This window comes from Sprattus sprattus (genome assembly GCF_963457725.1).
Source record: "Sprattus sprattus genome assembly, chromosome: 1".
Taxonomy (NCBI): Eukaryota; Metazoa; Chordata; class Actinopteri; order Clupeiformes; family Clupeidae; genus Sprattus; species Sprattus sprattus.
In genome coordinates, this window is record NC_137920.1 from 74,369,606 (window position 1) to 74,396,083 (window position 26,478).

At 43.8% G+C, this 26,478-nt stretch overlaps 1 protein-coding gene across 1 annotated transcript in view; it reads right to left on the bottom strand.

Moving 5' to 3' along the window:
* ntm (neurotrimin) overlaps window positions 1-20,225 on the bottom strand; it is a gene marked incomplete at its 5' end in the record, with an annotated part of 231,839 nt that extends 211,614 nt beyond the window's left edge. Inside the window, one exon of the mRNA XM_080854227.1 lies at window positions 20,107-20,225. Within this exon, the coding sequence (XP_080710353.1) occupies window positions 20,107-20,167 (61 nt within the window). The remainder of the gene's footprint in view (window positions 1-20,106) is intronic.
* Window positions 20,226-26,478: the final 6,253 nt, after the last annotated feature.

The window sequence follows — 26,478 nt, forward strand, 5'->3', positions numbered from 1 at the left end:
TTGATGGCTGTCCCAGCCTATTGATGACCACCTTCACTGCTCTCTTCTCAGCCACTGGATGAAAGCCAGGCTTTTAGAGTAGCTTGGCTATGTTGTATCTGTATGAGCTGGGTTGCTGCTTTTGACACAGTGCCATTAAACAGAGTAAAAGCTATGCCACAATAAGCGGCTCATGTGCCCGGCGTGTATAAGAGCACATCCATGTGTTCAGGCGCCTGGGCTCTCTAAAATGGCTTGAGACAATGTTATTGTTTTGGCGCTGTATAAAAACAACTTAATTGAATTGAACTGAACATTTAAAAACCCAGTGACCAATGAAAATGCAGGAGATTCTCAATCTCAATAGGCGGGGACATGTGTCAAAAGGTCAAAACGCTGTGCAGCACAACGGGACACCTGGTCACCCCTAGTAGAGCCCCTTGTTTACATGAAACCCGGCACAGACATACAGACATGAGGACACACACACACACCCAAGACGCTCTCTTGAGCCCTAAGGTGCTTAGGTGGGGGAAAAAGTGCTTACTCCTCGAGCAGAGCAGATTAGATTTGCCACCAGAAGTCTGCTCATCTATGCGTTTTGTAATAGGATTAAAAGCGCTTCCTCCCGCCATGGCCAGCAGCTCTGTTAGTTTGCAAAGCTAATTTCCAACCTCTCACAGTGGGGGGGAGGGGTGGGGGGGGGGGGGGGGGGGGCGAGTGTGGAGAGCTGTGAGTAGAGGTGTTGTTGGTTGTTGTTATTTGTTGTTGTTGATTGTTGTTGTTGTTGGGGGGTTTTCGCTCCCCGTACCATTTTTTTTCTCTCCTTCAAGACCTTTGGCCCCCGCACGTCAGCACTTATTCCAATCTGTCAGGATGAATGATCGTCTCAGTGTGGCAGCCTCACCTGCTCTACCAGCCTCTGCATGCTGATATTAGCAGGAGAGCCATGGCCATATTTGTCCACACCGAGAGCCTGAGCGTTAAATAAATCATAAAGCATAGCCTCTCTCGCGCGCACGCACACGCACACGCTCGCACGCACACGCTCACTCACACACACACACACACACACACACACACACACACACACACACACACACACACACACACACACACACACACACACACACAGACACACACACACACACACACACACACACACTCACTCACAACACACACACACACACACACACACAGACGCACACACACACACACACACACAGACACACACACACACACACAGACACACACACACACACACACACACACACACACACACACATGCACACACGCCAGACTAGCAGTTGAAAGCTGATTGGGCATAATCTACTATGCATCGCTTATGAGGACATGCCTGGCCTGTCAGCTCTTCTGTGGAGAAGGGGCCGACAGAAGGCCAAATCAGGGGGGGGGCACAGGGGAGGGGGGGCACAGGGGAGGGGGAAGAAAAAGAAGAAGAACCTCGGCGCTGAAAGGAAAAGATGTCACGCGTATAGCCTGAAGGACTGAGCGATAATTACAAAGCAATTCCGCACGGAGTGGCAAGAGCTGAGTCCAAGTGTGTGATCAGATATGTACAAAAAGCATGGAGTCATGAACACATCAATAAGACAGTGCTTCAAGATTAATGTGCATCTCTCAGCACCTCTGTGGCTGATCTGACAAAAGCTAGGCCTCTCAAACGGAGCTCCATTTTTTAGATTGCAAATTACAATGAACACTAGCAGTGATCACTGAAATCAGTTTCAATGACAGCAGTATATCCCGCAAATTAACAGGAAAAATGTAATGATGTGATTAAGGATGTGTTTTGATCAATACATTAAAGCAAGAAATGGAAAGCAAAACAGCCTCTGTTGTTTATTTTGGGTGCTTTTTTTTTTTTTTTTTTAACAAAGCAGAGGAAGAAGCTAATTTTTCTCTCTTTTTTTTTGGAAAATGTAATAGATGAAAGACTCTTGTTTCGCAAAGGTGCCCATTAATTATCTTTGACTTACATTCTTGGTTAACAATGATCACGTAAGCCTGCTGGGGATTCCAAAACAAAGGTATCTCTGTAAATGCCAAGTAGGAACGGGGTACGGCGTACTTACTGCTTCAGTCAACACAGGCGGCGTCTAACCATTCGAGGATACTCATCAGAAAAGGAATTATGCCACAGTTGCAAACAGTGGCCAAGGCTGAGAGAATAAATCTCCAATGTGCAATTGGCAGCTTAGCCTTGAAGAGAAAATGTCCTGAAAAGGCCACATTATAAGTATGATTTTTTTCTACAAGGAATGATTCCCTTAAACCTGTTCTTTAGATTAATTGAAAACCTTTGAAGTGTGCACGAATCGAAAGACAGCGCCCTTGTGCCCTAAAGAAAAAGTGAAATGTTTCAAAAGTGTGTGATGTTTCAAAGATTCACATGTCCTATTCTCACATTTGAAAACCATCTGTTTGTATCTTCAAGATATTTTGGCCTACTGTCCCTTAAACATTATCTCTTCCCTTCCCCCCTCCCTCAGATATCCAACACACACAGGGGACATGCCCACGAGGACAGAGTGTGTAATTCTATGATTTCGATGTCTTTTAGCTGATAGCTGTTGGCTGCTCCTCAGGAAGAGTGTGTGTGTGTGTGTGTGTGTGGGGGGGGGGGGGGGGGGGACTGACCAGGGTGCCGTGTTTCAATGAACATGCATCAGTAACACGTGGAGCTAAACCCCTCCACGCCTGATCCTTGGGCCCCTGAGGCTCCCCCTGAGGCAGCGGCAAGGCCTTTTCTACTTACATTTCTGGCCCTATAATTCGATCGTGTTCTCATCAAACAGAGTTTTCTTATTCTTCTTCTTTTTTTTTCTTTCTTTCCTGCAACTGTTGAGGCACTGGATCACCCTGCCTCTCTTGGTCCATCTCCACTAACATCTGGGAGAGAGGCTTAGGTACTGCTGAGATACATACACTGTTTTGGGGTTCTTCCATTGCCCACGGAACACCACAGCTCTGTGACACACTGCATCTCAAGGGAACTCTTGTTTTAATACTCTTTCTCTTTTCCCCTATCTCTCTCTATCTCTCTTTCTCTATCTATGTCATTCTCCCTCTGTCTTTCATTTCCACTCTTTATGTCTCTCATTATCTCTCTCTTTCTCTATCTCTATCAATATCTCACTCTCTCATTCCCTCTCTATCTCTCTCATTCTCTCTATCTTTCTCTCCCTCTCTCTATCTTTATCTATCTCATTCTCTCTCCTTCTACCATTCTTTATCTATCTCTTTCTCTCTCTCATTCTAGTGTTCACCTCCATTGATTAATATCTAATTTTGGACCTAGAGCGGTGTGAATTACCTCTGTGCCTCCTGTTTACGTAATATCACAAGGTGAATTGTCAATGAGCCACAGAGACCACTGGATGCTTAGTCATTTATTAAAATAACACAGAGAATCATGTGTTTTGGTTCCTGGATATTGATCAAAGTCCTTGTTGTCTATTAGATTTGATTTACGAATTCAAGTGGACTTGAGTTCTCAAAAGTAATTTCCTTGTGTGTGAAGTGAACTGATCTTAGTCTTCTACTGAAGAACTGTCACTGTATCCCTAGACATCACCCAGACGCACACTTACAGTAACAGACTGAACAGAAACGGATCATGTTTTTTTCAAAGTTATTGAACAATTGCAAATTGTCTTACACCAGTTTTAATAATATATTGGCACCAACAGACAAAAAACACACAAAAGCGTGTTTGAGAAAATACAAAACATCAATATTTTGGGGCACTGCTTTGAGCCACACACTTCAAATGGGAAATTCTACAAGACAAAATGAACGAACACTTCCTTCAAATGCACCACATAAAAAAACTGAAATAAAGCAGTTTAGGATTCAGTTAGCTTCTGAACAGAGCCTCCATCCAGCACGTATCCCTTCTTCCTATCCTGTCTGTCACTGCCTGCCTCGTTCACAGCTAAGCGTTTTTACCTGGGACGCGTCTTAATAAGATTAGACCCTTCTCTCTGCTCTGCCTTCACCATGACCTGTCTATCTAGGACGTTTCCACCCTCTCTCCTTCCCACTACTTTTTTTTTAACGCAAACAAAGATGGCTGGTCTTCCTGGGGACGAGACCATCCCAGCCTCCCCTCCCCCCATCCCCCTGCATCTTCCTACTGCACAGGCATCAGTCCCGGAGCTTTAGGCTTTATCCAATAATGTGAATACCATGACTGAAGTTGGCTTCTCCCAAGTGAAGCGAGCAAGAGAAAGAGAGAGAGAGAGAGAGAGAGAGAACGAGAGACTCCCTGACAACCGTATCCTGCAGGAGCAGATTCAAAGTCATTGGTAGACTAATTGAATATTGACACTGGGGGTGTAACCCCTGACTGCAGTGGTTCTCCGACAGTAAATTTGATTTCTAAGTGCAAAAAAAGAGAAAAAATACCTCTTAACTTACTGCGATCTAGCACTATCAAGATGGTATTAAAGGCACCCAGTGCAACTTTATGTAAACATTCAATGAAAAATAAACATTCAATTTCTAGTCTTTTTTACACGTAGTAAGTTTCAATAACTCCATACCATTACATATCGACATTCAAGGAGCAAAGATGAGACGTCGTTGTGTGGTGAGAACTGATAGAAAATCGTAAACAACAACAATCGCCGGTGGGGAGAAGCCATTTTTCCATTGACTGGAAGCCTGCTTTATTTATTGCAGGTTAAAAAAAATAAAGAAAATGGCGGCGATTGTTGTTGTTATCGATTTTCTATCAGTTCTCACAACACAACGACGTCTCATCTTTGCTGCTTGAATGTCGGTATGTAATGGTATGGAGTTATTGAAACTTACTACATGTAAAAAAGACTAGAAATTGAATGTTTATTTTTAAGCCTCGAAAGTTGCACTGGGTGCCTTTAAGGTATACTGTATAGATACAATGTATGGGCATACTATGTGAAAACAATGTAGAGGAAATTATATATGCATGGGCTGTAAAATAATAATAAAAAAGGAAAAAACTTTCTACATTGCCTTAACTCTGAGGAGCCGCTCATCAAGAGAGCCTGTCAAGAGTTACGTGCAGTGATTCAAGGAGACAGTCCTGTCAAGGGTTAGCAACAACCATTTGCAGAGACAATCAGTCTGGTGTGACATGACAGAAATCACCAACTGCCAGTGTGCTGATTGTTATCCTGGAGAGAACATGGACGCGTTCTACCGAACGTCTTTAAGCCTCAGCAACGACAGCCTCAGTATTTCTGAGGAGAAAAAGCTGAAGAATAAGATACTCTGAAAACCTGACAAATAACGAACACTAGTTCTGTGTTATAAGTCTGTATGGACTTGTTTTTTTTTGTATCTAAGAAGTTCATCAGTTAGAACCTCCACAACATGACCTCCACAACATTTATCACATCTGAGGGAATCAGTGTTTTCCCCCCGGAGGATCGTCTGGTGTTTTCCATTGTTATTAGCAGACCATTTTTGCTACATAGCGGGCAAAGCAGCAAACTACCGTCGAGGGACCACTACCATAGCAACTAAATAAATCTAGGAATTGCTAAGCCTGTGTTCAAAACAGTCAGGGGGTTTATCTACTAAAATGCGGTCACCCCCCGCCGGCTACAGCCAGTTATTGCAGAGTGCAGTGTTTAAAGCTTTTGCCACTGTGGGTATTGGCTGTTTTTCACTGGCTGGGTGAGCTGGAGACACGGGCCATGCACGCCTCAGGAGTCCTCAGTGAGGAAGAGCTGAAAGACTCCCGTTGCCAGAGGCTGGGGGTCCATGTTGCCCTTTCATTGTTAACACCCTACAGTTACAGGGTTAGGGTTAGGGTCATTTACAGGGTGTTAATTATGGATGACTCCCTTCTCTCTTCAGCCAAGCAACTTCCGCCAGTCGATCAAAGACGTGCACGTACAATCATGTGACGCAGAAGTTACTAGCCAAACAATAAAAAAATAACAAGACTTGTTATTCAAGTTTTTTTACGTAAGAGCAGACGCCCCAGGGGAGAATTGCGCGGTGCAAAGGACAATTGCAACGTGTTTCACAGACTGTGAAAATTATAGTATGGAAATAACCTTAACGCATCTAATCAGAGAGAGCACAACCCATGGGGAGAATGAATATTAACCTTGTTTAAAAGGGCCAATGGCTTACTAATACAGCAATAGGAATATGCTATGAAAAGGGCATGGACTACTCCATCAGTATGCAGCATGAGGAGACCTTGTTTACTGTATGTTGCATCATGAGTAAATTCACTGCAAAGCTGCTATCTTTCATGTTCAACAAGTCCTATAGGACCCATGCCAAAAAACATTTACCAGCACGGCCTCACATATAAAACAAGAATGGGAGCATTCAGAGAATGCAAACCTCCGCCTTGTGACCTTGACCTTTGACCTTGACATCTGAAAATCTAATCAATTATTGCCATTATATTACCCAATCTCCCCACAAAGTTTGATGGAAATCGGTCCATGCGTTTCTGCGTAACCCTGCTGACAAACAAACAAACAAACAGACAGACAAACAAACATACAGGGGCGAAAACATAACCTCCTTGGCGGAGGTAATGATACCTGACTAATTCGTGAAAGATCAGTTTGCATACAACATGAACATAAAGTAGAGTACACAAACAGCACAGAAGCACTTACATTTAGTTACATAGCACATCTAACCCCCTAACCCCTTCCCTGCACAAACGCACCTAACGGATGGGCTTGAGTTTGTGCGGGGAAGGCACATAGCTATATCCAACTTTAGCATTGCTGTTTAAAGCCTTGCTGAGAGAAGAGGTTAATCAGTCAGAGCCGTATTATTTTCTTCAGGGAAGTAGTTTAGATGCTGAGATGCAGCATATCATTGATTTTGACATTGTTTTGTCTTACATAACCAGTTGCCTAGGTGATCAAATGTGAGTGGCAATCCATGGATACAGTAAACAATGTGGATATATTCACCTTCACATGAAGTAAACATCTATTTACCCTTAGAATAGACACAGGTAAATATATTCACCTTCACATGAAGTAAAACATCTATTTACTCATAGAATAGACACAGGTAAATATATTCACCTTCACATGAAGTAAAACATCTGTTTAATCATAGAATAAACACAGTTGGCCACAGCAGTAAATGTTCAGTGGATTTGACAGCATGTATTAGCATTAGTTTTGATATAGTCTTATTTTGGCAGGAGAACACAACGTCCTTCCGGCGAAGCAGCAAACTGCCTCTGTTGTCCAAATGTGATGCATCAAAAGTTCTCAGCAAGAGACAAAGTAAACCAGTCAAAATGTTTTGCCTGCACTTTTGCACATGAGCATCTGTTATCAATGCTCTATTGTCTACTGCTACTGTTGAATTTGTGCCTGGTGAAGAAGTGGGCACCTTTGGCAACATGTGCAGAGAGACACCAAGCTGTGCGCTACCCGCTACAGTACAGAGGCAGCCCAGTGCAGAGGCAGCCCAAGCTGTGCGATACAGTGCAGAGGCAGCCCAAGCTGTGCGTTACAGTGCAGAGGCAGCCCAAGCTGTGCGTTACAGTGCAGAGGCAGCCCAAGCTGTGCGATACAGTACAGAGGCAGCCCAAGCTGTGCGATACAGTACAGAGGCAACCCAAGCTGTGCGATACAGTGCAGAGGCAGCCCAGTGCAGAGGCATCCCAAGCTGTGCGCTACAGTGCAGAGGCAGCCCAAGCTGTGCGATACAGTACAGAGGCAACCCAAGCTGTGCGATACAGTACAGAGGCAGCCCAAGCTGTGCGATACAGTACAGAGGCATCCCAAGCTGTGCGCTACAGTGCAGAGGCAGCCCAAGCTGTGCGATACAGTACAGAGGCAACCCAAGCTGTGCGATACAGTACAGAGGCAGCCCAAGCTGTGCGATACAGTGCAGAGGCAGCCCAGTGCAGAGGCATCCCAAGCTGTGCGCTACAGTGCAGAGGCAGCCCAAGCTGTAAGCTACAGTGCAGAGGCATCCCAAGCTGTGTACTACCCGCTACAGTGCAGAGGCAGCCCAAGCTGTGCACTACAGTGCAGAGGCAGCCCAAGCTGTGCACTACAGTGCATGGTCTTCTGAGCTTATACACTATAGGGCACAGTCTTGTGGGCTCAATGACACACTGTGTATAAACATAATTGTTATTATGTTGACTACATTGAGGTATTCCTCAACCACTGTATTCAGCATCATAAACCACTGTATTCAGAGTCATAAAATCCAGACTTCTGTGTCTGTACACACACACATCCAATTCAATCATATACAAATACCTGCATCACTAATTAAATCCACCCACCATTTCCTTGTTTCACCATATGCAGTATGAAGCCTGAGGTGAGCAGGGAAGATTTCAGGATTAGTGGTAATTTTACCTTTCACAGCGCTACTTGATGAAAAGGGATTCAGAGGACTAAAATGCCAGGCTGTTTTGTGTCTCAGTTAAGTGGCAAATCATTTGTGCAGCCACTTTTTATTTCACGGACTTTCAGTGGCCTAAAATGAGGCCGCATTTTACTCATTCAAAAAACAATACACAGCCCAATTGAATCCTCTCCTCTCCTGTGTGCTGCATCTATAAGGGTTTACTGGTCCAACACTAGAGTGGTAAATAACGGGGAATCCCAGGTCTATGTGCAAATCTCTTATTTTTTATAATTCAATAGGTTTTATTTTCCGGCTCTTTCCAGTCAGGCGAGGAACAAATCCCCCCAGGGGAGCTCATTGCCGTGCCCATCCTTACCAGACGAAACATCACAGCCACAGCACGCCCCGTCCTATTAACGTCCGAGTATGCTCCTCCTTAGACAACACACTGCTGGAGCTAATCATGGAGGATGGAGACGATTTTTGAAGACAGATATATATATATATACAGTATATATACTGTATATCTTTTTTTTAAAGTCTTACTGCACAGGACTGTAGCAGAAGTCGCTAACGGTCCGTCTCGCTAAGTGTGCGTCATCTTAAACACCTGTTGCTCAATGTAATTTACAGGAATACGAGATTTAAGTGCTTGGAAATCCCTGTTGCTGGGCATCAAATTTGATATGGTGGTTTAAAGCTAAATAAAGACACAACATATTGTTTGCAGGTACGGGGACCATCAAACTGATCAGTCTCTGCCCTTTCCTGACAGGCCATTTTAATCTCTAGCTAACACTCGTGACAGATGCATTTCTTAATTAAATCACAGTTCTGACCATGCATCATGCGACTTCCAGATAATTCTGGGAGATTGACAGGGAATCCCTCTCTCTGTGATAATGCCTCTGTTCCAAGGACAGACTGTAAAAAATCAATCAGGTCCTTGGTATGCTAGGAGGAAAGAAAATCGACCACGACAACAACAGGATTTCTCTGATTAGTCCCACAAATCACAGCACATAGCATAGCCCAGTTGGTGGTGTAAAGACGAACACAGCAAATGCCATATTTTCCCCATTCAGCCACTGGCCCTGATCTGACACAGAAGGGTCTCGGTGTCAGTTCCCATCTGGACCGTCCACTGATGAGAGATTCATGCATGTTTCAACATGTTTCAACATTCATTTATTTTGCACAAAACAAACCTTGAAATCAAACGAGCTATGTGTGGTAGCAAGGTTTGAGTCGTCCGCAGAGCTTCAAATTGCACACCAAGCCCCACTGCTGATTATTTAAAAACATGTCACTCCTGCCTGTCTTTGAATTCATTAGACTATTCCCCGTGGTCGGACGGCAAACACTCGGGACGGTGGATACAGTGTGAAACTACCCTTATTATGCCGTACTGACTTCTTAATATCTGCTCACTAACAAGTTGTCTCATTTGAATTCAGCATTCAGCTCATGCAGACACTTCGGCACATGTGGACTGGTTAGTGCAACATGAGTATTATCTCGACATGCAAGTATACGTGTTCGTTTTTTTTAATTCACCGTACCTCGTTGCACGTCTGTTGGGAGAGGCTCAGAGTGTGTGCCTTTCAACGTTAGTTGTCAAAGTGTCTCAGAGAAGGTGCCAGAAGACAAGAGAAGCTCGGAACAAGAACATGCTCAGTTTGGCGGATTTGCCTGATTTTGACACCAATTTCACCTCTGGCGCTCCAAAAAAACGTACTGGTGAAATGTGGACGATCCACTGTGTTTTCGGGAACACACTGTGCGTACATGGCAATGAACAACTAAAGGACAGCTAGTACATGATGACAAAGGGGTAAAATAAGTATAATACTGTGTATTTATTAAGAACCATCGCACCGTGAACCACCCTGGTGACCACTCAAGTCAAGTACACGGACTGTCCTTGGCCATCTTCCAACACACAGGTTTGCCTTGACTTTAGAGTGTCATTGTTATCCTGCAAAGTTACACAAGATGACCCAACAAAGGCAGTGTGTCTTCAGAACTTCCTTTCCTTTTCTTTTGTCGCCGGGGACAGGAAAGTGCTTTGTTGGGACTGCATAATCAACACATGACGTGCATCGCATCCCACACGATATCAAGCGACCCCCTTCACTGAAATGGCTGTGGGTTGTTTCTCAGGCGGGCGTATACACATGGGCAGCCAATCGAAACAACTGTACTAAATTAAATTTCTCTGCCTCTTTCTCCCGCCGAGCTTGAGACGAGAGTGTGGAGCGCCGACTGAGACGCCTCGGCTTTGTTCCCCCTTTCTCGTCGGCACGAGAGTAGCGATTTGTCACCAAACCTGCTGTCTATGGTGTACCATAATGAGCAGAGGCAGCGAGACGTTATGGCCGCAACGGGGGGAAAGGACACTGCTGATGACAGAGCCTTACCTCGCCCAGATGCACCGCTCAAAGAGAAAATGACAAGAGTCCAATAGGCTAGGTGCACGAAATACTCAGTGTGGGCTGTTTGTTTCCTGTTTAGCCAGGTGTGTTTGAACCTGCCACTATTCTGAATGTAATTAGTGTCTACACGTCCTTCTTTATCGTAACGCTGATTCACTAGGTGCAACACCTAACCAGGTCCGTGTAGACGCTAATTACATTCAGAATAGCGGCAGGTTCAAATACACCTGGCTAAACAGGAAACAAACAGCCCACACTGAGTATTTCGTGCACCTAGCCTATTTCCACTGCCTCCCTTCAAAACAAAGATGGGCACAGAGGATACCAGGCAGCACCACCTTCATTAGCGATCTGCTATCTTAGTGAAATGACTCCATGGTCCTTTATTTTAATCATGATTATATCCTACCCCATCTTGTACTACAGACACCTTGACATAGTAGTGACGGGGATATTAGATGTATTAACTTGGAAACAAAGCGAGTGTACAAGAAAGCCTGATATGATAACCATCTGAGCAGAGTAGCTCTTTCCCCTCTCTCTCTCTCTCTCTATCTCTCTCTCGCTCTTCCTCCCTCTCGCTCTTCCTCCCACTCGCTCTTCCTCCCTCTCACTCTCTTCCTCCCTCTCACTCTCTCTCTCTCTTTCTCTCTCTCCCTCTTTCTCTCTCTCCCTCTTTCTCTCTGTGTCTGAGGACCAAGACATTCAAAACGTGTTTTGGCCCAATCTGCTACAGTATCACATTGTGATGTAAAACAAACTAATTAACCAGTCCAAATTACACTGCTGGGGGAAAGAGAAACTTGTCAGAGACTGGCAAGCAACCAGTCAAGCGAACGTAGAGAGTGCAAATGACATGAACGTTTCCAAAAACCACGTTCCCTCAAAACGAAATCATGGTTAAGTCTCCCACCATATGTACCGTCTTCATTAAGGATTCCTATTAAATATGCAAATCCCTCCACATATCCTTATGGGATTTGAAAAATTAGTTTATCCCAAACCAGTATAGATTAAGTGTCAGGTTTTTAATGAGATATGCGATCATAAGGCAAAACACAATCTGTTGTAACAGTGAGTAGAGGAAAACATCTACAGAAGGAACATCACTCCACAGTACAGTACGAGGTCTGATAAATCTGATGAATAAATCTGACTGTTTTGTGCAATAATATCTTGTGCTTTTAATCATATAATAATTAATTGAAGCTTATTATGACAGAGAGCATTATTCTGATTTCTGGTGCTGGGAAGCTCGTTATTTTCTTCTAAGTGTTACCCAAGTTGTAGCTGGAAATTAGGTATTCAGAAAGAACCTGAACGCAAACAAAAACTGAAAACATCTCTCTGTTAAAATGTGAAGAGTGAGTAAGAGAAGGAACTGAATACAAATACATTGAAAAGATCCGTCTGTTGAAAAGAACAGTGTGAACGCAAGGATGCCGAGGGAATGAATTATCCACTGGAACTCCTGAATATGCTATGAGCATAATGGGCCGATTAATTTGTTTGGAGCCTGCCAACAATTAACCATCAATATGTTGCATTCTACAAATCATGGTGTTTGCAAAGTGTGAAGTACATTGGCATTCAGTTTGACAAAATAAATAAATAAAATAAAACATGTGAAGAAGCATTTCGGGATATTGTTCCACCATCCAAGCTGAGCTAAACGAAACGATTTTTTTTAATCACAACAAAGGGGCCGCCTTTAATGAGAGACATTCATTTTCACACTGACCTAAGACGCCTATTAAGATTGCCAGTCAAGCATTGAACATTAATTATGAGGAGTCCCCATAAGCCTCCATGAAATTCAATGAGCACAGCAAAGTCCCCCAGAAAGGGGAAAAAGGTTTGGGAAATATGGCACTGCCAGAGTGCCAACTCAGCATATATAAGCTCCAACAGTAATCATGGCAGCATTCAGCTCTTCAATCGCTCCATAATAATAACGCAATCCCCAGGACAGCTGCTAACACTCGCTTACACTTCGTTTCCTTCCTCATCATACACTTTTTGACGGGTCAACTAGATTTCTTCTCCTAATCTGCCGCTTCACAAGGATGCCACTTCAGAAAAATAGTAGGCAACAGCAATACCGTCGTTTTTTTTTTAAGTGCTACCGTTGTGCTGCCATCTTTATGTATCATCTCTTTTCATTCCTACACCTTGCTGGCGAGGTTTCACACAAGAGAGTAAGGGGGTTATCCCACTGCTACCCAGAGCATTGGCAACATACAAACACACAGGCAGGGTGTGTAGAAATGTGTCTAATAGCATTACTGAGACCTGAGGAGTGTTGAAAATGTGCTAAATGAAAACTGCTATTTCTGAAACTGGCAGGAACCAACTGTGCTGTAGGGAAGCCAAGTCTGTTATCAGGCTTCTTCTTCTTTTCTTTTCTTTTTTTTTTACGATTAAGGTGAGTCCCCACTTTTCAGAAGCGTCTTTTTTTCCAGATCTGAGCAGAGCATCCGGTGGGTGGCAACATGTCAAGCTTGTCAAGCCATCCATCAGATTGCCATGGCGATTTCCAAAAGCAGCTCAGGATATGACACAGGCGCGTGAATGACAGCCACACATTCCCCTGCTGTCACCGTCCAACCAGGTCACGTCAGGTCCATGATAGTTGTGTTAGCAGCCAGATAGTGGAAGTATTCAGTTCATTCATAATGACTGAATTTCAATACTTATATCAATACCAGTCAAATACTTACACAACATGGTCACTTGACTATCAGTGGTACTGTAATGCACTGAAATGTTTTTTTTTAAAGTGAAGAGCTGTTCGGCATTTTGAAACAATCAGCTATAAACTACATAGACTCACCCCGCAAACCATCTCTTCACCCTGCTACCCTCTGGCAGGCGCTACCGGGCCACTACAGCCCGCACTTCGAGACTGCAGAACAGTTTTATCCCCAGGGCCATCACAGAACTTAATAATCACACTACCCTCCTACCCTCCACCCAGCACAACTGCACTTTTTTTAGTGGTTGCACAAACTAATTTCGTTGTGTATCTAATGCACAATGACAAATAAAGTCTATTCTATTCTATAATAAATGACTTACTCCACACTGTGAGCGCTACCACCTTATATATGAGACATTGGGTGGGATGCTACATTGCATGTCTTGCCAACATACACAGAACATTCTTATCATTCTCTTGGTGTGGGAGACAAGTATGGCCACAGTCTTGTGAAATGACTTGCCCACCATAACATAAGCCTGGTTTAACATTAAATAGCGCACAAGATGAAAAGTTAGTGCTTAGGCCACTGTGTGCAGCTCGACCTACCTGATCCGCTAATCCCTAGACACAAAGACCAGGCTAACGCTAACCCTCACATGGCTTTGCGCTGGTCAGAGTAGGCCAGTGCCTCTGCAGCACTCTAGTGCACGGCACCCAGCTGCATGCAGTACAAAGAGAAAAAGCCAGTGTAAAAGCCTCAAGGCCTGGGTTCAGTCAGAGCCTGCCAGTGCATCTGCTGACCGCTAACACACAACCCTCATCTCAACCCGTAAGCCCACATCAAAACCACACACACACACACACCACACACATACAGTGGCTCCCACAGCACCAACAGCAAAGCACCTTTGGCACCATTTTGATTTTAGTTTTCTTTCAAAAGTTTCGCAACCTCTTTCTGACTTGGGCTTTTCTATATATGTACAGTATGTACTTCTGAAGTGCTGCTGCTGCCCCCATAGCATTAGTAGTTTAAATGGAGAGCAGGCTAACAGAGAGGGAAAAACTTGCTCTCTGGCTTTGAGAGCATTTAGCCCTGAGATAACCGTAGACACGTGTCACAGCACAGATCACTCAGCGTATAGCCTTTGTGTGGAAAAATGCCGTGGCGAATCTAAAGCATACATATTCTCACACGGAATATAAAAACGCTTTGTTTTAGAGTTTGATGCTACTCTTCAAAGAGCAGAATCTAGTTTTCAAAGTCAACAAAAAATTCAGACAAAAACAGCACTACATAATAAAACAGCTTACGCAGCACTTAAAAGTGAATGTCTGGTGGTTTGCATGTATCATCCAGAACCTGGACGCGATTAAAGGCAAAACGTTTCATTCATTTGAAATCACAGAGCAACCGTGGAGTGAATAGACCACATCAATTTAGCATTCATTCCGTCTCGATGTTATCCTTGAAAAGCAAACCAACAAAATCTCAGTGAGATCAGACGACTTATTTGCAACCAAAGCTTTGCGCAAGGCTTCGACCCCATCAGCTATAGTACTAATTGAAATATCTGAGCTTTCCCTTCTCTCTCTCTCTGCCTGCCTGGCCTGGCACGTAGTAATCACAAACACGGGGATTAAGTCCTGACCATGTGCTGCTTAACAACTGATGGCACCATCTGCTCTCTAATAACGGCTATCAGACTGGCTCCATGCTGCACTTAAAATGTTCCTTTCCGGCGAGTGGACACGGGAGTTGGATGCAAATTTGATATATAAAGTAATCACACACTAAAGGAGAGGTTTAGAGGAACTCTTAGACTGCTGCAACAGTGGTCACTGATCTTCAAATGTGTCTGAAAACGTAAAAAAACTCGCAGCTGCACGAAAAAAAATCAAATGAATTCAATGATGAATTCAATCATTTCAATGATGAATCATTGATGCGAAGAGTACTTTTTTGTTGTTGTTAAAATATATATATATCTTAGTTTAACTGCATGGTAGAATGTAGAACAGTTCCCAACAGACCTGTGCATTCTATGTACCTAGTGTCTTTGTTTCTGGCATTCTAGTGTTTGCATTCTTCAGGGCCTCAATTCTAAGCAATTCCAAAGATAAATCAAGTTGTCCAACACATTTCTGAGCATGCACTTTCATCCGCTGCCTCTCTTTCAGACCCCTCAGTATGAAAAGCCTACCCACTTTGTCTAGTTTCGTTTTAAATATGCTGCCAACAGCACCTTTAGCCACTGATAATTACATTTCCCACTTAACCATGTCTCTAAGTTTAATGGACATATAACCCATCTCACTATAACACAAGTGGTCCTTGATCAGGATGGGACGTTGACAGGACAGTCATTCAGAGGAAGAGTATCATCGTGCTCTCATTACGCCATCATGTGTAATGTGTCACATTTCTTTTTACAGAGCTTTAAGAGGGCCAGGCATAAAGGAATGGCAGAGTTTGAACATTTCAATCTTGCATTAAAAAGACTTCATGGCGTCTTTGAGAATGTCACTGGGGGAAACGTTTTGCCAGTGACATGTTCTTTGATGGTCTGGCTTTTGAAAAATAAAATACGTGTATCTAAGTGACTGAAAGAAGCATTCCATTGGCCTGATGTGCCCAGAAGGCACTTGTCTAAGCCTGTCATCTCAGCTAACAATTAGTCAGGCTGACATTAATAGTAAACAAGCCAATCACATAAACATTCCCCGCAACTAATGACAGAAGTCGTGCTGGCACATCGGTAACTTCTAAACTCTTTCAGATTACTGAAAAGTTTACCGACTCGAGAAAGACAACATGTGATATGAACATGATCTAGCGATTCCTCACTCTTCAACAATAACAGTTTTTTTTTTATAAAGGCCACAGAAATGTATTTTAATGCATTTATGCGAAGCATCATCTCTGTCAGAATGGTAGGTAGCCTATATAATATAGAAGTACAACCAGGGTGCGATTTGCCGGGGGGGATGGTGGGGATTTACCCCCCCTCTGTTTTTTTTTTGTTCACTGAATTAGCGAGTTCTGTCCAAAACAGTTGCGTTTCTGTTTCAAAGTTTCAGTTTCGGTTTCAGTATTTCAACGTGAATGAGAGGGAGCACAAGAACTGAGCGTCTAGCAGCGATTATCATATCATAGACATATATGATGCATGTATATGAAGAGAATTAGGCCTATGTATTGCTTTTTTTTTTTTTTCATGATAAAAAAAAAAAAAAAAAACATCCCCCCCTCTGGTTTTTGGACAAATCGCACCCTGAGTACAACAACAATTATGTGTTGGACTTTTCTTGGATGCAGAAATGGCTTCCTTTACAGAGGGCAGATTCTCCATCCTGGATAGATTCTGACTTCCTAATGAGTCAGATCAGATTAAGGCCAGATCCACTAAGGGTTTTGGGGATCTTTGGGGATCTGGGGATCTTATCAGACTACTTGTTTGAATATCATCAAGGGAGGACATGTTCTATCACACCACGTTCAAATTAAAACAGTTCTACATTTTGAATATCATGAATGTGACTCTTTCTGTTTTATTAGTGGTCATAACATATGGTCATATGGACATACAGTGCATGAGACTAAGCTCCTGACATGTGTCTTGGTACCCGAAAGGAACAAATCCCCCCAAAAATAATGTCACTTTGATGTGACAGTAATATTGTGTTTCCTGTGGCAGATTAGGCCTCGAGGCGGCTAGGATAAATCCTGATCCTCCCTGCACTATTCAGATAGCCATTGTCGTAACCCTGGAAGAGCATGAAATAATCTGCCCTTTGTGGCTGATCTTTTACAGTATATGAACTCGATCATGTATGTTTGCATCTCCTAATAACTTTCAGAAAGCCTCTGCCAAGCCTCTTCAACATCACATCAATTCTTTAAGCTAGTGTGTGTGTGTGTGTGTGTGTGTGTGTGTGTGTGTGTGTGTGTGTGTGTATGTGTGTGTGTGTGTGTGTGTCTGTGTGTGTGTGTGTGTGACTGTGCATGCGTGTGCGCGCGTGTCCACTAGTAGCTCCAGCGCTTAAAAGCTATATTGTACACACACGAGCTTTAACATACAGATTAAAGAGTCTTTAATCCTATTGTAAATCACGCTCCCTCATCTAAAAAACATGCTTCCTCTTCCCATGAAGATTCATTGTTTACCATCCAACAGGTTGTTATTCCCAGCAGCGGATCATACATCAATGTGATGGCCCGATCCTCTAATTTATAATATGCTCCTTGAGACCGAGCCCTTATGTTCATTTGATGAAACAGGCAAAGTGGCAATTTCACATCTGGGCTGTAACTGTTGTCAATTATTCACAGTCATCATCTATGCCTAATGTGCCTAATTTGCTTAATAACATATCATGCTGTGAAGCACTGGGGCTGGGAGAGGGGCCACTTTGGAGAAAAAATATGACGTGTTTTTTGATACTCCAAATTAGAGGACACCTTCACGTGACAAAACTCCCCCATCCACTCACGCACCCCACCCCACCCACACGAGAACCACACACACACACACACACACACACACACACACACAGACATTCACAGACTCGCCCACCCACCCACCCGAGAACCAGCTAATGCAATAAAGACCCAGGGACGCCGAGCGGCAGCATCGCTCATGTACATGACAATCAGCAGCTGGGTGACCAATCATCCTTCATCTCCATGTGAACCTGGAGAACGAGCGTGCCCATTCCAGCACTCCCAAAAACCCCAACTACCCCCATAGAAGGAGCAGACTATGATGATACATCAGGCACGCACACACACACACACACACACACACACACACACACGCACACACACACACACACGCACACCAAGACCAGACTATGATGATACATCAGGCACACACACACGCACAGACACACACACACGCACACACACACACACACGCACACACACACACGCACACACGCACACACACACACACGCACACACACACACACACACACACTCACACCAAGACCAGACTGTGATGATACATCAGGCACGCAGGCAGGCAAACACACACACACACACACACACGCACACACACACACACACACACACACACACACAAAGTAGCACGAGACTCCTCCGGCAAACTAAGCAATGATATCAATGTCTCTCTTTGGAGGCTGTCTCCCTCTGTTAAATGTTTTCCACAGGATCCTCTCTGCGGGAAGTTGAACAACAGCTGTTGCTCCAAATTTCAATTTAATCAGGAATAACTCTGGCGTCGGGAAGGCCTGAAGGCCACAATAGAGAGGCCTGCGGGATCTTGGCCCGAACGCCACAGGACTATGTGCTGCATCCTGGCAACGCGTTGACTGCCACCACCACCTTACAGCCGCACAGAGGATTCAGAGACAAAAAAAACAGAGAAAGAGAGAGGGAGAGAGAGAGAGAGGGAGAGAGAGAGAGCTCGGTACCCCTGACAACCAACGTCCCTTTACTACCAGGATGTTGTTATTCTTGAACTTCCAGTGCTCCCTCTACATCAGAGGTGACTGTTCTCTAATGGATGGAGAAGATATCTTTCACTCAGTATGTGTTACTCTAAGGAGCACAATGTTTTCATTATATGGGTGCACTTATTTTTCCATTATGCAGAATATAACCTAATGCAAGTTCAAGTTCACAGAGTAATGGCTGTCTTATTTGATATGCCAAGGACAAGACCCCTGCTAGTTAAAGAGCACTTTACTATACATTCAAACATTAACCCAAACATTTAAATAATGGTAGTAATTATTTTTAACAATAGTGGTATATGTTCCACTCCAATAGGCGTCCCAGCCAACTTCACAACACTCCCAAAACAGCACTTAGTAGCCTAGTTACATTTTCAATGTGAACTTGAAGAAGTTACACAAACGACCAGTAACATCGGCTGTAGTCCAGTGCTGAATAGTCATTGTTTGCTACGTAGTCTGTTTCACGGCGCTCTAAGAGGGCTGCGGCGCCAAAAAAAATCTCACCTGGGGTTAATTCGGCTTAACATTGATGACCTGAACATGCTGTCTTAAGAGGATTATCAACCATTTCTTAATCAACACTATGTGTTTATCTTGTCCGGCGTCATATTTGACATCCCCAACGAACGTGTCTGAGATAACAAGAGATACAGCATCTTTGCATTCGCGAAACGAGATTAACGCTAAAATTACCAAGGATCCCTATATTAAAACAGTAAAGACTACGGCATGCTCAGACAAATAGAAAAACGGTACTTTTATGACAAAACAGAGACCGTAATAGCTGCGTTGTCGTATAATGAAAAGTTTCAAGGCAAAGACCTACCAGTGCTCGACACAGAGCACGTACGACAAATACGAGAAACAACGAATAAAACCATCTTTTAAGATATTTTAGGCAACCGTCCTCGTTAGCTTATGCTCCGAGGCACTTGACATGTCACCGTATTAATCCACTACTTAGTTTGTAACCACGTCAAACATAAGACCCACGCAACCTCTAAGTACATTAGCGGCAACAGACTGCATTCCCACCAAATGAATGATAGCTTTCCTGTATATATCACATTTAAAGCACAATATCATTCAGGAAACTGCGACATTTCTTTTTTTTCTCTATTTCTCTTGACAGCCTACCTTGTTGAATCAGAAGAAAGGCCACTCCGATCAGGATAAACCAGCACAAAGGATTCTTCATCGCGATTTGATTGTGTTCTTCTAGATGCTGTGATACTCGCTGTTGCCCAAATAGTCGAACCCCGAAAAATACGGAGTAAAGTGAAGTAGAGCAGCGCGCACTTCCCGCTAAATTCCAGTGTCTCTTTGACTGTGAAGCAGCAGCCAACGCACGCGCCAAGAAGTCCCTCCTTCACCAAGGTATTGGTTATGATTAGAGCGAGGCGGCTTGGAGAGCCTTCCCAGACTCACTAAAGCGATGCTATCCAAGAACCTGACGTCTCTGCATCCTGCGCATCACTTGAAATTGCACATGCACTCGTTAATCGTTAAAAAAAGAGAACAGACGCCGTTTATGACTGGTTTCCTGCTGCAAGTTAGCGTGGTTTTCATAAACCGTCACGGGACAAAATGATACAAATGACTACAGTTTAACAGACTAATTCGATATGCGTGTTTGTGTCAGCTCATTAGGATACATTTGTAACAGAGTTAAGAGCGTTTCCTCGAATTTCCTCGGTATGTTATTGCTTTGGAAATTATGTGTTGAGGTAAAAGAAAAAGAGTTGCAAAATTGAATGCACGAACCATAATGGGAAGCCAGTTATTCCTGGCTTTTAAGGTTATTGCGTCAGGAGGACTAAGTGCTGGACAGCGCCCACATAACCTGCTGTGCCTTATTTGCCCTTGCATCAGTGGTAACACCAACTGGCCCCCGAGAGTGGTGAACTCCATCCAGTAGATTATACAATGGTTACATATAAATGAGCGAAAGAAAGAGAGCTCCTTGCCCAAGGCGCACAACAACTATGTCAACCCGGAGATAAAACACAGTCCTCAGGGGAAACTCTCAGCAGCACCACGACTGTGTGGAATATTAAATCTGCTCCGTTGTACAACTGTAGGTATATGGAGAAATTACAGCTTTAAATAACGACAACACCACCACACACCCACCCCCACCCCAGACACACACACACACACACACACACACATACACACACACAGAGACAGACAGACACACACACACACACACACACAACTGGATAGGAATAAAAGTCTTTCTCAGATTTAGAAAGTGGTTAAAATTGTGTCTGACAAATACATAGTCATAATAAAACAAACTGAAGCATATGCAGACAAATTAAACCAGATGTCAACTGTTCATTGTATATATATGATGCCTTCAGATACCTTCAAGGGTGTTTATGGTCATTATGTGTGTTTTTCATGTATGGGTTAATGTATAAAAAAAGTAAATACCATCAGAGTGACATGTCTGACACGTCTCCTCCGGTGTCAGTAACATTTTGAAGGAGTTTTATCCCACTTCTAGATACCTATGACTGTGAGATTAACCACCTGGGGGTGGCCCATGGCATAGGTGAGCTAGGCTATAGCCCGGGGCTCCGTGGCTACCCAGGGTCCACCCATGTGGTATTATTTACATGTTTGGTTCAGGGCTTTCTTTTGGCCACCGGGGACAGAGCAGTGCAGTAAGTAAACTTCATCATCTGACACCTTATCCCCGCTAGTGACAGGCACTAGCACCCAGGGGGTTTTAGCGTCCTTGCTACCCCGCCCGCCTCCTACGCCCAAGGTCGCGGGCTCAAGTCCAGTGCAAGACTGTGCCTGCCCACACAACCAGATAGTGTTAAAACTAAAACACCAGGTCCCCAGGAAGGCTAGTGTCAGCCCTGACCCACACAACGAGATACTGTTTTCTGCCCCCTTGATGGGGACACCAGGCAAAAAACAAACAAACAAACAAACAAACAAACAAACAAACAAGCAAACCAATTAAAACAAAAACACCAGGTCCCCAGGAAGGCTAGCGTCGGCCCTGTCTAATCTGGCGTGCCAAACCTGGGCCAGAACAGGGCCAGAACAGGGCCAGAACAGGGCCAGATCCACCTCCAAGCTCAGCCACTCACCGCGTCCTAGTAGCAGCGTTAGACCTTCTGTTCGTGGCAAATCAGGCCCCACAGAGACCATTGATCTTTTACCAATCGAGTTTAACAGCCTGTGTCAAGGTAGGCAATACCGATGATAATATTTATTGACATCCCCTGACACAAATGCTCTGTCTGCAGGTCTGTGTGTAACGGACCTCTGGCAGTCCCTTGGTCCCACTCTATGGATGTAGTCAGCGGGGAGGGGGGGTTCCAGAGGTTTCATCACAGGTGGAACATTAGGTGGACGGGTTCGGTGCGACGCGGAGTGCAAACGGTCGCTAACCTCTGCCACACAGTCGATTCCCCCAATGATTTGTCTGGGAGTAGCCTACCTAAGCACACCGTTCTGTGCATCAGCATACGATCATTTACAATATCAACAGCAACACAAGCTCAGCAGCCCGTTGCCCTGTGGTGGTTGATATTCACCCACAGAATACACTTACGTATTCTCACGGGGCCGTGTAAAAAATTGAAATTCTGTCCAATAATCTAACCGTATAGCATGTGTGAATTTCTTCTCGGCCTGACTTATTGGTACATTAGACCAGACCAGCGCTGTCTAATCTACGTTATGCAGCACCCTTGGCTAAGAAGATTATTGCTTTATAAATTATAGTGAAAATATGCAAACAACCTCATGACCTCCAAAGCCACAGGTAAAATCAGACATAATTCAAGTCCATAATTTCACAAACTGCTTCAAACTGTTTGCTAGAAGCACATAAGCTATTCAATTGTTTGGGGGCACAGCAGGAGAATAATGTATTTCTACACAAGGCTATTTATCTTCTGTTTTGGCACACACTGTGTTTTCTATGAACAGTCACACGTTGTGTATTGTGGAGTTCCTAGATTTCATACTTGTTCTCTGCCATGTTGTGAGACTTTACACCTAATGTACACACCTGGAGTTGTGAGACTCTACACCTAATGTACACACCTGGAGTTTTGAGACTCGACACCTAATGTACACACCTGGAGTTGTGAGACTCTGCACCTAATGTACACACCTGGAGTTGTGAGCCTCTACACCTAATGTACACACCTGGAGTTGTGAGACTCTACACCTAATGTACACACCTGGAGTTGTGAGACTCTACACCTAATGTACACACCTGGAGTTGTGAGCCTCTACACCTAATGTACACACCTGGAGTTGTGAGACTCTACACATAATGTACACACCTGGAGTTGTGAGACTCTACACCTAATGTACACACCTGGAGTTGTGAGACTCTACACCTGATGTGCACACCTGGAGTTGTGAGACTCTACACCTGATGTACACACCTGGAGTTGTGAGACTCTACACCTAATGTACACACCTGGAGTTGTGAGACTCTACACCTAATGTACACACCTGGAGTTGTGAGACTCTACACATAATGTACACACCTGGAGTTGTGAGACTCTACACCTAATGTACACACCTGGAGTTGTGAGACTCTACACCTAATGTACACACCTGGAGTTGTGAGACTCTACACCTAATGTACACACCTGGAGTTGTGAGACTCTACACCTAATGTACACACCTGGAAGGGGCTGCTAGTGAGTGAAGGCAAGAGAGAGAGAGAGAGAGCAGGGCTACTCAACATCATTTACATTCAACATATGCATAGGAAATATCGCATACAAAAGCCTGGGAGGTTTATTAATCCACATTTAAATTCCTGTGTCAGTTCTATTTCACTGATGCAAGAAAAGGGGATTGCATACCCTCTAGGAGGAGTATGTGGTGTGAAATGTGGAGGTGGAGGAAGCAGAGTGCCCTGTGGAGTGTGTGCATCTAAAAAAAAAAAAAGAGGGTAAAAAAAGAAAGTCAAAAAGCGAATGAGAGGAAAAGAACACAAGCACCTGCTGACTCTATGCAGACGTGATCTAGCTCGATGTGGTCCTGATCTGGCTCAATGTGGTCTTGTGCTGGCTCGATGTGGTCCTGATATGGTTATGAGGGAGCCATGCTGGATCAGAGCCAGACCCTATGCCCCATATCTGTGCCAGAGTCTGCTGAAGACCAGACAGAGACAGATCACAGAGAGAGAGAAAAAAGGGAGAGTGAGAGCGAGGAGAAAGAGAAAGAGAGAGTGGGGGATTGAGAAGAGAAGATATAGAGAGATTGAGAGAGAGAGAGAGAAGAGAGAGAGACAGAGAGATAAAGAGTCAAAAAGAGAGAGAGAGCTGGGAAGCCATTGAGGCTTGCTACCATGCACTCACTATTCGCTTCTTGGACACTGTTCTGTGGTAGGGAAGCCCTCAGAATTTAGATGAATCTTTAATCCACGTCGGGGGAGAGGGGGGTGGCCGACGGCACTATCCACGGCCACACACACACACACACACACACGCTCCGTGGTCTCAGTCATTATTAATCATTTTCATGGTAAATGACACAGCGTTTCTGCCCAGGGAGAGCGCAATGAGTTTCCTGACATTTCTGACATTTGTTTGTGCGGGGTTTTCGCCCTGATAATAAGCTTGGGAAGCGTAATGAAAGGCTGATATTATGACAACACGCACATTAATCCTTTAGGGAGTAGAGGCGAGGCATTAGTTTGGACATTCACCATGCCTGGCTGAAGAGGAGGCTGAGATTAAACTCCTCTAAATGTAACAAATGTGTGCTCTTTGAGTAAAGTTCCGTATGAAAGCCATTTGTAGACATAGGAGGAAAGATACCTTATTTTAAATGCATACACATCCGCTACAGAGGGATAGCTAAGGTATGAAACCATTAGTCAGTAGGCAGCCTTTCAGGTAGGCCTATATCATATGATACCATCAACAGCTTTTACCATTTTCAGATGTGTCTGTGCGAGACAGAATAATGGCTGCATTAAACTAAACGATGTGCTGCTTTTGACATTATCTTACATCTATATTTCAGTTCTTCAGACAGATATGGTCTCCACTCCATGGACACGAACACCACCCCCTCTCCCTATAAACTCCCCCACAAACGGAGAAAAATGATGTGACTAATGATTTTGCACAGCCATAATAAAAGCATAGCCTTCAGAACAGAAAGATGGACCATGGTGTGACTGTGTAGTCCTATGTCTGCCGTAGGCTACTATACTGCACCATTTCACACTATATTTAGCTTACTATACTGCACGATAAACTACTGTGCAGTACTAAACAAAAGTATAAATTACTGTGCAGTTCTATACTAAAGGATAAACTACTGTGCAGTTCTATACTAAAGGATAAACTACTGTGCAGTTCTATACTAAAGGATAAACTACTGTGCAGTATTCTACTACACTCTAGGCTACTATGCTCTACTGCACTATACTATATTTCACTACACTACAGAATAAGCTGCTGTGCTGTACTGCCATATACTATACTTTACTATACTGCACTATACTACACTATAGGCTTCTGAGCAGTACTATACTACACTATAGGCTTCTGTGCACTAAAGGCTGCTGTGCTGTACTATGCTTAACTACACTATACTAAAGGATAAACTACTGTGCAATACTATACTCACATAAACTACTGTGCAGTACTATTCTAAAGGATAAACTACTATACTTTACTATACTACACTATAGGCTACTGTGCTGTACTGCCCTATACTATACTTCACTATACTACACTATAGGCTACTGTGCTGTACTGCCCTATACTATACTTCACTATACTAAACTACACTTTACTATAGGCTACTGTTCTGTACTGAAGTAATAATACTATATAATACACTGCACTTACTATGGGAAATGTGGTGTTTGAATTCGATCGAGCACATAGAAAGATTGTTCTTTACCTAACTATTCAGAGCCTCTCTTACATTGTCCACATTGTTATTGCCGGCAAGGAGTGATTTGAGAGCATGGCCAGGTTTTGATTGAAAGAAGAGAGAGGTTGTCATCACCACTTCAAAGGCAGCACTTCCAAAGCGGTCTGTGCGTGCTATGTGTGCATGTTTGACAGCACCAACCTATCAAAAATGGGCTTTAAAAAAGCCAAAACTTGGTCATGTACTTTCTAGTTTGAACGAGTTTGATCACCAAATGGTGTGTGTCCCTATGGAGGAGATGGACAATTATGCAGATGAATAAGCAAACATAAAGATGGTATATTTCTTATAAATTACCGTAATTAAACGGGGGATGAATTTAAACCACATCAAAAAAACGTTTAAACAAAACGTTTTGCATGAACTGCACAGCGCACAGACTCAACAGCCATTCGGGAAAAGATGGATCAGTGCCTAACCCACTCCCTCGGCCCACACCCCCAAACACCGTGATCCACTCCACATTTAAGAGAGATCAAACGGAGCAGAAGCCTTGAACTGCATGGGGATGGAATTAGATATCGACAGATACTGGCTGGGAATTCTGCAGGGGTTGAGTTAGAA